The sequence below is a fragment of the Phyllostomus discolor genome, chromosome 1, assembly GCF_004126475.2.
Source record: "Phyllostomus discolor isolate MPI-MPIP mPhyDis1 chromosome 1, mPhyDis1.pri.v3, whole genome shotgun sequence".
Classification (NCBI taxonomy): Eukaryota; Metazoa; Chordata; class Mammalia; order Chiroptera; family Phyllostomidae; genus Phyllostomus; species Phyllostomus discolor.
Window position 1 is genome coordinate 29,527,316 of NC_040903.2, and position 16,652 is coordinate 29,543,967.

The following is a 16,652-nucleotide window of genomic DNA, read 5'->3' on the forward strand; positions in this document are numbered from 1 at the left end:
TTTGGCATTTCTTTCTTCAGTGATAAAAAAATGTTCTAAAATTAGATAAGAGCGACAGTTGTACAACTCTGTGAATATATTTTTAAAATACTTAATACTACATATTACAAGAGTGAATTTTATGGAATGTTGACTTTAATTCAAAAAAAGGGTTTTTTTAAATAAATGTAAGGTACAATGTGTTTTCATCTGATTTAGGAGATTTAGGAGCTGGTTACCAAAAATGGAACACTTCAAGCTTTCAGTACCATAACCCATTCTTGTTACTTTAATTTTTGATCAACTTCTAGGTTATTCTATTATGTGTCATATTATTTTTAACCTCAAAGCTCTAGGTTGACCAAAGAGTTTTTCTCTGTCCTTAAAATTCAATTTATGTTTAAGTATTTATAACAGATATAAGGAATAAAAGTGAAAATAAAAACCCGAATACAGAAAGCAACCTAGAAAAATCCCCTGCCAAAATATAGCATGAAATCTAACCATGGACCTTTTCCCTTTCCATATTACAACTGGTTTTCAAAATGCAACTAACAAAACTCCAGAAATAACAGATGTCACATCAAGCCTAGCTCACATTCACAAAACCCAGCTCTGCTGCACGGTGTACCGTGGGGAGGTGCTCTGGTTAAAAGTTTATGAACTATATAATCCTATGCTACAGCATGATACTAAGGACCCCCCGGAGGAAATGTCTTAAGGAAAGTCTATTTCCTGGTACCTTTTGCCAGGAGTTCTCCCCTCGGTTTTCTATCCAGGATATTTGGGTAGGACGGAATGTCTGGCTACTGTATTTTTGGACTGAAGTGGACTTAAATAGCTTTTACATATGCCTGGAATTTAAAATGACATTTTCATTAGAGAATAATTGAAAACAGAGACAAGGCAAATTCTCTGCCAGGTGTTAGTACGGATACAAGGCATTAAATGATGCTTTAAATAAAATTGGTTAAATAAATATCAAGTGCAGAAGTGCAATTAGGCATTCCTAACCAAAGTGATAAGTCAGATACTAAAATTTTGAAATGACTGTCATTTATTTATTTATTCACTCAACAATTATCTTACTGATCATGGGCTATGATGCAGTAAACAAAACAGACTACTCTTCTGCTCTCTCAGAGCTTAAAATTTGGACAGTAATGCTCCTGCTACTGCAAAGAAAAATAAAATTAAATGAGAAGCATGATATACCCGAAAGAGCACTGGCCTAGGAGTGTCAAGATCTGAACCTCAATTCCATGTCTAACGATTACTGGACAAGTGATGTTGGATCTGTCAACCTAATTTCCCCAGGACTCAATTTTGTATCTTGAAAACTGGTATATACTGCCTGTGCAGGGTACCTCACCAGTTAATTATAAGAACAAAAGAGAAAATATTCAAACATGCTCTGAAAACTACTAGAAGCTCTATAAGAACAGGCTAGCCATATTACCCAAGTATATGATAAACCATCAAATCCTTTGCAACAAACAATCTTAGTGAATACAGACACTCTATCGAGGGTCTGTGTGGTCAGACAAGGTAGCTCGACGCTGACAGCCAAGCACATGCACAACACGGAATGACACGGATTCAAAAGTCTCAGCCTTTCTCCATGCACTCATTCTAATTTCACCTGGATTTCCTTTACATGTCAAATCACATTCACATCTCAAACAATGCTCCAGCCATAGGGAGAAAAAATGAGTCCAACAGACCTCCATCAGACTTACACAATGAGCACAAGTACCATATGTTTCTTTACTCTTCAGAGTATGTGTTCGTCACCTCCACTTGAATCTTAACAAATAAAGGAACTTTCAAAATCGAGACACATCCACTTAGTAAAAGAAAATAACAATGGCTGTAATTGCAACCACATTAACTAGACTGAGTTTCTGCTTAAATTACTTTTGCACTTCTGATGGAAAAATGCTGTCCTTAAGAATAATGAGCTGCTGAAGTCATGACCAAAATATTAAAAACCTCAAAATTAAACTCAGGAAGAAAATAAATTTTACTTGGCATAATTTGGGTTTACAGTCTTACTGTCAGGTAAAGAACACAATCCGGTATGAATCACCGGTGAACACCAAGCCTAAGACACAACTAACACCTCTTGGCGGTATGTGAAACAGCTGAATCCAAACCGTCTGTCTCTTGGGGCTAGAGAAACAGAATAATCCTCTGTTTTTCTTCAGACACTGGCAAGCAGGTACTGTGATAGCTGAGGGTCAGCTTAATCCTTCCCTTCCTGGCTCAGAATGAAAATAAATAACTCTCTCCTAGACCTCAGACGTGATTTCCCTTTGTGGGTTTTCATGAAGAGGGAGAGACAAACAAGAAAATGATCGTGGCCCTGGCTGGTGTGGCTCAGTGGACTGAGCACCAGCCTGCGAACCAAAAGGTCCCAGGTTTGAGTCCCAGTCAGGGCACATGCCTGTATTGCAGGCCAGGTCCCCACTTAGGGGCATGAGAGGGGCAACCAGACATGGATGTTTCCTTCTCTTTCTCCTTCCTTTCTCCTGTCTCTAAAAAATGAATAAATAAAATATAATGTAAGAAAATGATCGTGGATGGTTGGGCTTGGTATAATTGTCAATCACATAACTTTGTTTTAGGAAAGAAGTAGAGAAGAAGAATCAAGACAGCGGCAGAGAAGTTCTGACAATGCTTTATCAGGTCTGGTTATGTTTTACCTGTGCTAACTCAGAGCTGAAGCTCTTTGGAATTTTCCACACAAATCCCCTCCCATCAGTGCTCTGGAAGCTGAGTAACTGTACTAAAAACTCCGAGGGGTATTAGGGAATAGAGCTATGTTCCAGAGCATACTGTCTGCCACCATCTCACTGACCCAGTCTCCACACTTGCTGTCTTTTCTCTCTTCCAGCTCTTTCATGGGAATAAATGACAAATCTCTCCATGTGTCCTTGCACAGAAGTTTCACACATGCCATTTTCCTCAAGGTGTGAGGACCTGTCAGTCACCGACACATACAATAAATTGCACAGCCAATAAAAGAGGGAGGAGAGTGGAATAAGGGAATAAGAACACATGGACAAGTCAAAAGCAAATGCAGGGACAGCTCCTGCTAAATCACTTGGCATTGTATTATAGAACCGGGATTCCTTCTACAAGGCACCAATGACAAAGTAAATAACTTAATTTACATATTAATTTAACCATCTTAGAATAAGTAACTTAAAACTTCAAAACAGACACAAACTTTTAGAGGTAAACCACCACAAACTCAGTACGATGACACTGGGGCAAACAGCAAAAATTTCTCTGCCTCAGAAATATTGAAGGACACTGACACCTCATGACTCACTCAGGTCCCCATCTATCAGCACGGCGGAGCTGAGGGCACTTCGTGTTTGGGAAAGGGGCACTCTGCTAGCCTCAAGGGGAAGGGACTGGAGCTTTGCCTGTATGACCAGTAAGTGTCTGCGAATGAAGAGCATCTGTTGCCACACACAAAAATTTACCCGTGGGTTCCACAGACAGTAAAGGGCACGTGCAGGCAACACCTGCAGACTTACTTGTTTTCCTGTGACCTTGGTCCCCTGGGAGAGAAGCATCTGCGGTCCAGGCTGGAATGTGTTGGTTGGGATGTGTAATAGATGTCACAGTGCTCTCGTGATAAATTGTATTTGCAGAAATAACATCAGGCACTTGAACTTCACCATCAGTGGCTATAGGTTCACTCCCATTTGATTTAAAATAAGCTTTTGGTAATGTTCCTGAAAGACAAAATACACATATATATATTTTTGAAACTTCCTAGAAGTCTTCATTTTTTTAAAAAACATACTAAGAAAACTCCAGAGCTACTTTCCCAAGCCTCATTCTATCCAGGCAAACACAAAGAAAGACGATGGATAGCACAACTAATCAGCAGAGCTTCTCTTCTACACAAATCACACAACCCTGTGAATAAACTGCTGCCTCCTCAGCGAGGTTTTTGGTGCCTGAGGAATGTAGGACTATTCGGCCTCCCCTGAGACTCACCACAGTTAAAGAAAATGGGGTGAATCTCACAGTGTTTCCTTCCTGCCTTCCCTTTCTCAGCTTCACCCATCATTTTATGCGACTCAGCACCCAGGACACATGCTCTCCACATCTGTCTGCCACCAAAGGATGCAATCATGCCCCCTTAGCTTCATCTTTATGTTTCTTCACATTTTGCAATGAATTTCACAGAATTATGCATAACACAAAAATAAAAATAATAGGTTTCATATATTTACCAATACTTTCATCATAGAAAAAATATATTTTAAAAACTGAAACTCCATAATCTCAACAAAAAAGAAGAAATTAAATTTTCTTCATTTTAACCAGAAGGTATAAAACACAGTTACAAGAAATAAGAAATAATCACTAAATTATGATGATCGACCAGGCACTCTCTCAAGGTATTCATTCACTGGCGCAGTGAAGAGTCAAACCTGACTATTGGGAACCATCTAGTTTTGACTTTAGGCAGAAACTTTTGAAACTTTTGAAAAGGATGATGTATTTTTAACGCAGCCAAAACAGACAACAGACTGTTTCCAGAACATAGCACTGTAGTTGAGTGTGCTACTAAAATAAATGAAAGTGCTATTGATCCATTATAGAAATACCCAAGGGAGATTTTTTTCTAAAAACATTTACAGTGAATGCGCTAATTGGTTCTCACTTTTCCAAACAGCCCATGGACTATTAAAAATAAAAGAAGTATAAATAAAATGTTTAATATCGGTCTATGGAAAAAATTTCCCTACACGTGCTTGACACTTGGAAAACATTAAATACAAATCAAAATAGAAAAGCAGCTGTTTTCTAGCTAATGAAGGTCAACAGTTTCATCTGCCAAAGGATTCTAAATAAAACATTGGAGGGAGAAAGCTAAGTCGTGGCCACGTGGCGCAGGTAGATCACTCTCCGAACTGTGTGATGTGAGTAATATCAAAGGCCACCGGTGAAATGAGAGCCCTCACTTAATTACTTTTTAAAATGAGGTAGAGTTTATTTAATAAATATGAGATAGACTAGCTTACTATGTAATATGTACTTTACTCATATAGAAATGTTTATGAACAAATTAGATATGATATTTTCATCCATTTGTTAGTTGCTCTCTACTTGTTTTGTCAAAAAAGGGATTTTTTTTCATGTAACATGTTGTTTCCATCAGTGTGGCTGTAACAAATATACAAGGCCCATAAAGCTGATATACTCATCATCCTCTATGAATCGGCACTGGACTCTGTCAACACGCTTTTAGCAAATGCCAGTTCCTCATAGTTACGTTCCAGAGTAATTCACTTAAAAGGAGATCCCTATTGAATAAAATATCCACAATCATTCTTAACATTTTGTTTGTAGCAATTAGCTTTATTAATAATCTTTCCTTTATCTTTTTTACCTAACCACAGTGGTGAGTGGTAATAATATGTGGTTATGCTTAGAAGTCCTTTGAAACACCAACTTTCTTAGTTAACACTAACTTAGATAACTTTCTAAACATAAATAAATAAAGGTAGTTTTCTTACTCTTAAAATCTACGAATAAAGCAGCTTGGCAGAAGAGAAAGATAATATATGATATATGATAGTTGTTATAGCTAATGTTCCTAAAATATATTTTTGAGAGAGAGAGAGGGGAGTAAGAGAGACATGCAGAGACAGAGAACAAGCTGTTTGTAAAAGCCTGAACTCACTAGACAATTTTTTCATCTCTGGAAACTGACCATCTCTCAACTCACAGTTTAGTCATCTATTACACATTTTTTAAAGAGCACAAAAACTAGAACTCAGTAAGACTACATACTCTCAGGCTATGCCGTGATAAGCTATAAAAGTGCTGAGTTATCAGCCCAAAGTACAGTGTTCATTCTTCCACATTCCTATCTTTACAGTGCTGTGGCTAAAAGTACAGGTTCCACAGCCTGACCCCGGGCTTAAATCCCATCGCTAGCACTTAGCATCGTGAAACTTTGTGCAAACTCTCGACTGCCATAAAATAGGAAAAATAAAAATGCCTCCCTTCATGGGGCTGGTCATTAAAGTCAAATTGGTCAATGTATAACCATTTGAAATAGTTCCTGGCACACAGTAAGTTCTCAATAACTATCAATCTTTGCTATACAATGATAGTAATGAAAGTAAAATTGTCTCCCTTAGGGCTACTAAAGTACTTTTAAATAAATACCAATTTCATTTTACCAACAGAGCAAAATGGCTAAGAAAGTTTTCAAAAGTGAATCACTTAGCCCACTTTGGAAGTGAGATAATGGTGGCTCTTTCCTGCTCAATTAGGGATAGAACAGCACATGATATCAAGGTCGTACAGCTGAGAAGGGCTTTAGCTCTACTCCACAGTGTTGAAGAAACTGCGATTCCAGTAACAATAGCCACACTGTACTGATCACTGCAGCAAGCGGACGGAGTACTGGGATTGGCAGCATGATGCTGCCCAGAGATGCCCACATCCTGTGAGTGTGTTTCCTCACACGCCTTGCCTGGCTAAAGGGATGTTGCAGATGGAATTGAAGGAATTTGAGAGAGAAAACTTATCCTGGATTATTTATTCAAGCCCAGGGTGCTTATAAGTAGAAGAGGGAAGTGAGAGAGTTATGTGCCAGAGCCATTTGGTGTGAGAAAGATTCAATGGCCATGCTCATTTTGAAATGAGGAAGGAGCCACAAGCCAAGGCATACAGGAAGCCTCTGGAACTGGAAAAAGTAGGGAACAGAGTGTCTCCTAGAGCCTCCAGAAGGAACACAATGCAACCCACATGTTAATGTTGGCCCGGGGAGACCTATTTTGGACTTCTGACTTCCATAATTCTAAGGTAGTATGTTTGTATTGTTCAAAGCTACCAAGTTTGTGATAACTTGTTAGAGCAGTAATAGGAAACAAACACTTTGCTAAATATGCTCACTATAAGCTTCTACTGAGTTAGCTTTCCAAGAATCCTGTGAAACAGGTGCCATAACTCTTCTTCACAGAATTTCAGAGAGAAGGAAACAAACTTATAAGAGTCCTTCAGTTTACCCAAGAATTGAGTTCAGACACGATACATATGCACGTACATACACCCACAGACACTTCTCACTTTGGATAAGTTAAAAAAAATCAACCAGCAGCCATGACTGGTGTGGCTCAGTTGGTTGGGCATTGTCCCGCAAAGCGAAAGGTTGCCAGTTCAATTCTCAGTCAGAGCACATGCCTGGGTTGTGGGTCAGTCCCTGGTTGAGGCACATGCAGGAGGCAACTAGGCAACTGATTAATGTTTCTCTCTCACACTGATGTTTCTCTCCCTTTCTTTCTCCCTCCCTTCCCCTCTCTCTAAAAAATAAACAAATAAAATATTTTTTAAAAATCCACCACCACATGCATGTAAACAAATTTATCTTCTGTGGGTTTGAAATTAATTCTTATCTTTATATCTCTAGCCACGTGGTCACGCATTTACTTCGCATTTCCTATGTGCCAGGAACTTCATGTTTACTCCCTGCTGAGAACACATCTAGTGAGAAGTACTTGTCATCAGATGTTTACAGAATGAAGGAGACAGCCATGTAGTCTAAGAATGCAAACCATGCTCCAGGTGCTTTAGAGTGATAGGACAATCTCGTGACAAAAAAATAGAGAAGTAGCTGTCATTCCATTTGGAAAAGTTGGGAAAGTTTTATTAGAGGAAAAGGATCCTTGATGTGAATCTTAAACATGATTAGAGATTTTCTAAGTTTGAGCAAAGCATTTGTTGGGAAGAGAGAGGTGAGGTATGGTAACAAGGGAATGGAGAACTTTCTAGATAGAGAAAGGTGGAAGGGATATGCAAAAATTCAGCATATCACAGCTAGTACACAGGGGACTGGCAGGAGAACAGGCAGAGAGGGTGGAAGCCAGGCTAGAGAGGGCAGTTCTTGTTAAAGGTTTGGAATTAATCTTGCTGTGTTGGCGAACTTTCGAAGGATCTCAAGTAGGGCGGAATGTTAGAAGGATCATCTCGAGTCTGCAGAATCATCAGAAGCCTACTGCAACCATCAGAAGGCTACAGTGAGAGAAGAGGAAGGCCTGACCCAAGGCAAAAGCAATGAGGATAAAAGGAACAATTGGGAAAACGCTCTCCCAAGACAAAATTGTGAGAACTTGAGGAAGGAGTCAGCAGTCCCTTCAAGGCGTCAGGTTTGAATAACTGGGTAAATGAAGGTACCCCCCAAATAAGATAGAGGTGCTAGTCATTAGTGCTCTTCAACAAATATGTTCAATTCTCTCCCATTCTACTAGGACACACGCTTGGGTCACATTCTCTGGCCTCATTCTCTTGTTTCCTGACATCTTTGATGTTGGTCAAAGGGTACAAACTTCCAGTTACAAGATGAGCAAGTTTGGGGATCTAAGGTACAGTGAGGTCATTATAGTTAATAATAATGATACTACTACTACTAATAATAATAATATACTTTTTAAAAAGAAGACCTTCCAGAGCTCTTTCTTTTTCTCTCTCTCTGGCACAACAACCACAAAGGTTCATCATCAATTCACTCCCTGGATGACCTCAGTGAACAAAGCACATCCTCCCCCACCCTCCACCATCTGACAAAGGGAATGTGGCATGAGTGCAAAATTGACCTTTGTTGTATTCACATCACTAGGGTTTGGGGATTATTATTATTTATTTTATTTTATTTTATTTTTTTTTTGTTACACAGCGTAGCATAGCCTATCCTGACTGATACAATAGATAATGAGGAATGAAAAATCGAATTTGTAGAAGCTTAGTGTTTTTATTGTTATAGATACATTGAGTATAAAATGCCTATGAAATATTCCAGGGGAAAAGTCTAAATCGGGCACAATCCACACATTTTCTCCAGGAGGCCTTACCGGACTCCCCCACAAATTTGTGTCTTCTTTGTGTTCCCACAGACGCACTGCTTTTACCACACAAGAGGAACTGTCTGTTTTCTTGTCTGCCTCCTTGAAGGTTTATCACACCTGTCTGCATCTCAAGCACCCAGCAGAATGCTGGGCCCCAAGGTAGGCCTCAATAATACTTGTTGAGTATGAATGAGGAAGGAAGTCAGCGGGGTGGATGACATCGTCAAGAGAGGCTGGAGTGTAAAGTGAGAAGAGCGCTTTAGACAGACACCTTCATATTTAATGGATGAGTAGAGAAATATGAGCTTAAGGAGATGGAGAAAGAGCAGAGAGATGAGAGGAAAATCAGAAGTGATCATTTGCATGCAAAGCAGAAGAGCATTTCAAGGGGAAAAAATCCCCAAAAACAGTAAAGAATGAGCAAGACCATATCTGCATGTCACACCTGAATGGAAGAAAGTATTGCTGGCGCCAGCTAACAGTGAGCATGCTCATTCTGAACTGATGTAAACAGACATGAAAGAAAGCATAAGGGTCTTCATTTTAAAGTCCTGTGCAACACATGTTGGTTTCAGATGCTGCACATTGGATAAAAAGACATTGGTGGCTTTGATAAGGCCAGATTTACCGGCACGAAAAGAAGAAAGAGAAGGAGGAGATCAGATTGCAGTGAGTTGTCTGAATGAAAGTGTAGAAAGCACCTGGGGATCTTATGAGAATGTCAATTCAGCACGTATGGAGTGGGACCCACAATTCCCAATTCTGCTTTTTACACAGACCCCCAAGGGGTGCTGGTGCGGCAGGTCCATGGACCACACTTGGAATACAAGGCCTTTAACTACCATCAGAAAAAGCTTTAGACGTTAGGTATAACCTCAGGCCTGAGTAGCTAAAGAAAAAATGCCCTTGGGTTTGAGAAGCCTATATTATTAAGCCTACACCAGAAGGGCTAGGGTTATTGAAGGAATTGGGAGATTTAAATAAGAAATGTGGGGTCCAGCCATGAAGCATCATAAAATTTGTGTGTAAGGAAATCAGGAAGTGAGAGGTTTTCCATTTTAAAACAATATTCAAAGCATAGCATTGTAAGTTAAGCTATTAAGATTCCTATAATTTCAAATTCTTGTAAAAGCCACAAGCTGCTAAGATATTCACTAAGATAAATGTATTTTAGTTCAATGACCTCCAGCCCACCTAGCATTTTTGAAGAAGAGAGTCACTTTTGAAGAGCACAATTTCTCCCGAGTTCAAAAAAATGGACTATTTACCATGTTTCCTATACTCTTCACCACTAGAATTTTTCTCTCTTCTTTATTATATGACAAAAATGAAAAATTAACAGGCCACACATACGCTTTTCATAAGAAAACTAGGATGGTCACCTTAGGCGATTCTTCATAAGTTTATGGCTAAAACAAAGAAAACTTATTTTTGATGTGGATGAGTGGAAGAGCCTTTGAAACCAAATCATCAGCAGCCTAGGGGGAAGAAGCTAGGCACATTCTAATGAGATTTTTTGGACCATTCACTGTGGTGAAATTACATGGAGATGAACAATAGTTTGCAAAAGTCCACACAGATCATTCCCCAAACACTACATTTGCAGGGCTCTTGTAATAACCCCACATTTTTCTCCCTGCCACACACTATACTCACATCCACCCTTCTCTACACAGCTGCCAAAGGCACCTTTTTTTTTAACTTTAATTTTTCAATCAGTTTCCTATCAGTATTATTTTGTGTTGGTTCCAGGTGTACAGTGTAGTGGTTAGACAATCATATACTTCATATTCTGCCTTATATTTCCAGCACCCATTTGACATCACACATAGTTCTTGCACTATTATTGACTATATATTTTATGCTGTACCTTACATCCTGGGACTGTTTTGTAACTACCAATTTGTACTTCTCAATCCCTTCATCTCTTTGGGAAGGGAGGTCAGGGGATTGGAACAAAGGCACCTTTTAAGAGCCCCAGCCACATCAATCATGTCACTCCCTTACTGCAACCTCTTCAGCATGGAGTTAATGTTTAAAGGGCGCTCCCTCAGGGAAGGCTTCCTCACCTCAAATCGGGTTCAGACCCTTGTTGTAAACTCTCCTGGTAACTCTCTCTTCCCACATAGGAGTTATGCTGTCTTCATTAATTGACTGTGTGACTTGTGTTTAATGCTGTCCTCCCTCACGGCACTGTGGAGTGTATGGAGTGTGGAGTGTATGATGTTTGTTAACAAACATCGTGCCCGATGCCCAGAGCACACTGCCTCATACATAACAGGCACTCCACACGTTTGTTAAAGGGATGAATACTACCAGTTGTATCTGCTATTGTACTTGTTATACACATGCTTCCCAACATATCAAAGTAATTTCACTTTAAATATTGCTAATATAACATAACATCATATAATATAATATAAATGTTAATATAATTTAGGGTAAGCATCAGCTCAATGTCTGATAAAGTGTTCCAAGGCAAAGCTGACTCTTCTAGTCATGTGATGGCAATACAACCACTACCAGTTTAGTTCTTAGAAGTGAATTAGCCCTGGCTGGCATAGCTCAGTGGACTGAGTGCGAGCTGGGAACCAAAGTGTCCCAGGTTCGATTCCCAGCCAGGGTACATTCCTGGGTTGCAGGCCATAACCCCCAGCAACTGCACATTGATGTTTCTCTCTCTCTCTCTCTCTCTCCCTCCCTCCCTTCCTTCCCTCTCTAAAAATAAATAAATAAAATCTTAAAAAAAAAAAAGAAGTAAATTAGGCTCTGAAAGTAACTCTCAGTTCTCAGCATACAAGTCATGTGAAACTTGTCATCACATGGCAAATCCAATAGTCAATCAACTCCACTCCTTTCTAGCTACTTCAACAGCAATTAGAATATACTGTGGTGATGGCTTGGTTTCTGGGGTTATGGGCTTGTGGATTATAGAATTATTAGGACAATGGGTCATAGTAAAAAGGTTGTAATTCTTGGAGAGAGTGAAAATAAGATGAACACATTTTAGTCCATTTTAGGGAAAACAGAACTATATTAAAATAATTATTTGATTTAATAATAATATTTATAAGCAAAAACTAATTCTTTACCTTTGTAACAAATTTCACCATTTATAAAAATACTGACTAATATTACTTCATTTGACTTCCATAACATTTCTGTGAAACAAATAAGAATTCTAATCCCCATTTCACAGAGAGGTAAGGTGTGTTACCCGGAGTCACACCGCCACTAACCGGGAGAGTGAGCCGCTGAACCCGGGCCTTCTTGTGTCTAGGTCCAAGATCTTTCTTCGATGCCATATGGCCTCAGTATTAGACTGTAACTTAAGAAATAAAAACCTAGGTATAATATTGTAGCTTTCTCACTCTTTAATTTCCCTTTCAATTTCTTCCAAAAATTTGAATCCTTATTTTGGAATCCAAGTCTTTGAAATCATACAGACAGCTCACACTATCTGCTGATTTTAGAACTAGGAAACTAAACTAAACATCTGTAGCTCCACCTTAGCTTAGGGGGTTGAGGTGAGAAACAATTCGCTCTCTTCTACAGCCTACTGCTGAAATAACTACTCATAAAGCCCAACTCTTTTATCTTCAGAAATCTTTTTACCATCTTGACTTTATGCATGACAGAAGGCCAAATGGACAAAATTAAAGACACGCAGTACATCTGTGTTTGTTAGCATAGAGCTTTCATTACCTTTTCCTAATCAATAATCCTCTGCTATCTCTTTGACTTTTGAAGCCAGAACTCCTTTTATACACAATTAACATTCCAGCTTCCCTTAGCAACCATTATGGACCCAGAAATAGCTGCAAAAGTTTGAAAGAGCAGGGAGTTATAAACTCAAACCAAACAGAACATTTTAAAAAGTAAGCAGAATTTAATGAGGTTTTTTAAACAAAGATATAAAGTGATTCTATTGCTCATTACAACAACAAACCTATCGGTTATAAAATAGGAACTGTTTATTTGGGCAGATGTTACTTCAGTATATCTGTATCAAACCAACTGCTGCAGAAGTACAAAAAGAGTACTTTTGAAGAAGATGTCTGGAAAACTTCCACTTTCTAAAGGGTACCTGCATATAAGCCAAAATAGCACTTAAAAATGGTTACAGATTTTAACTTCTTCCAGTCAAGACGGCGAGTAGGAAACATGGCACCAGCATACTCCCATGACCACATCAGAATTAAAACTAACCTGAAACTAAAACAATATTGTACATCAACTGTAAATGGAAAATTTTTTAAAAGTTTAATGGCTACAGATCTGTACACCTCCTAATCCCATACATAGGTGAAAAACATTCTACTACCAGCTATAAACCCAAGACAAATGGAAACATGTCCATACGACAACTTGTACATGAATGTTCACAGCAACATGATTCAAAATAGCGAACAGATAGAAATAACTCAAATGTCCATCAACTGACAAATAGACAAACAAAATATGGCATGTCTACACAATGAAACATTACTTGGCCATGAAATGGAATGAAGTTCTAAACCCATCCCACAACACAGATGAGCCTTAAAAACGTTATGCCAAGTGAAAGAAGCCAGTCACATAAACCACACCTGGTCATATGAAATGTCCAGAATAGGGAAATTTATAGAGACAGAAAGCAGATTAGTGGCTGCTTAGTGCAGGGCAGAAGGGAAGGATGGGAGGACGATAGCTAATAAACACAGAGTTCCTGTGATAATGAAAATGTTCCCAAATTGACTTTGGTGATGCATTTATCTGTGAGTACACTGGAGGTTATTGAATGGTATATGAATTATATTGCAATAAAGCTGTAAAAACATTAAAAGTTTAATAAGTAAATAATAAGCCACATCCCTCAAGGATCTCTAAGCACTGAGATATCTAAAAGTGTGGTTTAAACTTATATTCAACCCTAAGAATGAAAGAAAACAGTCTTCAATGTATGTGAGCCTCGGAGCACAGGAGTAGGCAAATGAAGTTCTTTTAAATGACGGGGGTATGACTGAAGGAACTTCTACCAGACAGACCTTCCCAGAGGTAACCACTATAAACTCTGGACAACATGCAAAACAGGAGCTACCAGAGGGCACCAGAGAGGAAGCAAAAGAGAGGGGTTGAGTCTTGGAAGAAGAGAGTGGCAGAGGGGAGTTTCAGGGCTTTTTCCTGCCCTTTTCTAAGAGCAGGCCACAGATGGCGCCACGTAGGCACGGCAGCTACAGCCCCAGCGGAAAACCTGCAGTCCTCCTGGGCGGCTGCATTTCTTCCATCCCCCTTTTGCCCTTCACCCTCTGACCTCTGATGTGCCTCTCCTCCTTTACCTTCCATGAAATCCAGCATTTCCGGTTCCTTTCCTTCCTCCCTGACTTTCTTCCTGTACCTCTGACTCCTTCCCACTTCTTTCTCTCCCCCTTAATACTAGCCTTTTTGACTGCCCCCAAAGTACCTTATATACACCTCTATCATCAACATGTGGTGCCTTGTGCAACAAACATTTCTTCCTCTCAGTTGTGAGTTCCTGAGAAAAAAGACTAATTAAAACATCCTTGAGTTTTCAGGGATCTTCAAAGTTTCTGCTACCTGGTGATCACTCCTTAAATATTTTTTAATTAATTAATGTACATAAGTTAATATTAATAATAATAGCTAGGAGAGTGATTATAATGTTTAAAACTGCAGATCTGCCTAAGATAGTCAACAGATACTTTATTGAGTTGATATTTCAGGTTAGATAAGTACTAAGTAGAAATTACTCTTATAAAGCATGTTACTTTTAATAATGATTTCATTTTTCCTCAATAATGACAACGCTTACCAACAAAGGAAAGCAGGATCACCAGCAGAACAATGAGGGCACAGATACAGGGAATCAGGACCAGCAACAGGAAACGGAGAATGTTAGCTGTCGTCAGCTGTGGCGAGCAGCCATCACCCATGCTATCTTCATCAGCTCCCCAGACCTAAAGGAAAGAGAAATATGAAACATGGTTTTAATATCACAAAGCAACCCGATACATGGCATGAAACTGCAGAGTACAGCCATCCATTCAAAGCAGCAGCATCCCTAAGAGATGTTACCATGTGTACTTTAGGACGTGAAATCAGGTTTAGCCACCGAACCACGCTAATAAATGAGCAAATAATGGTACAACCTCATTCAGGCAGAGCAAATCATCTATTTCTGAAATGTTTTTCGGAAGTGCATGAACTTGTAATGATATTCCATCTTGATTTTTTTAAACCTGTTTGCCAATTTGGTGTTATTCCAAAGGGCCATAAGTAACTATGGCAAGAACGCACCTTGGCCCAGAGCTGTCAGCAAAGACTGCCTAGCACAGTGATAATATATTGGTGAGTAGGTGTAGACAAGACGCTATCCAGGCTTCATTGCTTTTCGCCTAATTAGTCCCAACCCAAATCTGCATGAATCTGGATAAAATAAGTTTTCAGCCCTTAATAATTCAGCAAGTTTTAATATTGCTGACCATGTATTTAGTGACAAGCTGAACAATAAAAAAGAGCCTGTCCCGCTGGCCAGTTAAATACTGACGATCCCTCGGGACCTCCTGTGCCTGTCCGCTCTGCCCCTGCAGCCCATCATTTGGAGGAGGCTGATGAGGTGCAATAGTGATGGTTCAGATAAAGTTCTCGTCTTCAAACACTTTGCATTTTGCTTAGTTCCATCTCTTGCCAGAAACGATGTCTGGAAATTCATTTATTGCAAGTGGCTAGCTTCGTGCAGTGGCTTTTTCAACAGGAGTCTGAGATGCAATTGAGACTGACTTGAATCACTCACAACAAGCGACTCTTCGGGTCGCCTTAGCGAGGTGTTTCTGGTGGCTTGCTCTCTAGGACTTCTGAATCCCCTCACATGTTCCCCTCTGACAGTCTCAGGGCTTGACCTACAAGCTCTGTGTAACTGTCTCCTGAATCTCCTTTCAGGTCAAATCATAAAATTCCAGGGCCTAGTGTGTAACAGCCTGTCTCGCTCTCTCCTGTAACACTGCCATCAGCTTTGCACCAAGCTCAAGTGTCTTCCGGATATTTTTTTTTACCCATCCTCTAACTAATATCCTACTTCAGCCACTGTCCTACCTCTCTCCTCCTTTCTCATCCAAAATGCTCTAAGAGTTCATATTTATTGTCCGAATTTCCTCACTGTTTGCTCACACGGCCACCACAATTTGGCGCCCACGTTTTGCTGCCAAAACAGCTTTTGCTGTGGTTACCAACAACCTCCATGTTGCTATATCCAAATGACATTTTTCAGACATCATTGTAATGACATCTCAGTATCATTTGAGAGACAAAATGTTCAGCTAGCCACTCCCACCTCCTTCAAGCACTTTCTTCCTCTCACTCCTCTTTCTCCTACTTCTTCGGTCATTCCTTCTCTTTCTGTAGCTCTTGTTTCACATTCACTCTCTCCCCTAATGTCACCCACACAAATGCATCCATTGCCAGCCCTACACATGCAACTTACATCTTTAAACAGCAAACATAGACCTTTGCTCTGAGCTCTAGACCTTTGTATTCAACTGGCCATTTCACATCTCCTCAGTGGATTTTGCAAAAACACCTCATACCTAACATGTCTGAAGCCAAATAAATAATCTTCATTCCCATATCTGGTATTCTTCCATGGTTTTGTGTCTCTGGAAAAGGTAACTGAGTACTTACTGTGTGTCAGACATTGTTTGGGCATCTCGGACACATCACTGTGCAAAGCAAAAATCTCTAGGCTCATAGTCCCTGCATTCTGGTAAAAATGGCCATCATGTCTCCCCAGGAGTC

At 39.6% G+C, this 16,652-nt stretch overlaps 1 protein-coding gene across 2 annotated transcripts in view; it reads right to left on the bottom strand.

Annotated features, from left to right (window-relative positions):
* Window positions 1-16,652, bottom strand: part of CORIN (corin, serine peptidase) — a 188,166-nt gene that overhangs the window by 145,487 nt on the left and 26,027 nt on the right. For both annotated transcript variants that reach the window (XM_028507033.2, XM_028507034.2), the window contains exons 2-3: window positions 14,674-14,818; window positions 3,528-3,728 (exon numbers count right to left, since the gene is read on the bottom strand). In XM_028507033.2, coding sequence (XP_028362834.1) covers window positions 3,528-3,728; window positions 14,674-14,818 — 346 coding nt within the window. The remainder of the gene's footprint in view (window positions 1-3,527; window positions 3,729-14,673; window positions 14,819-16,652) is intronic.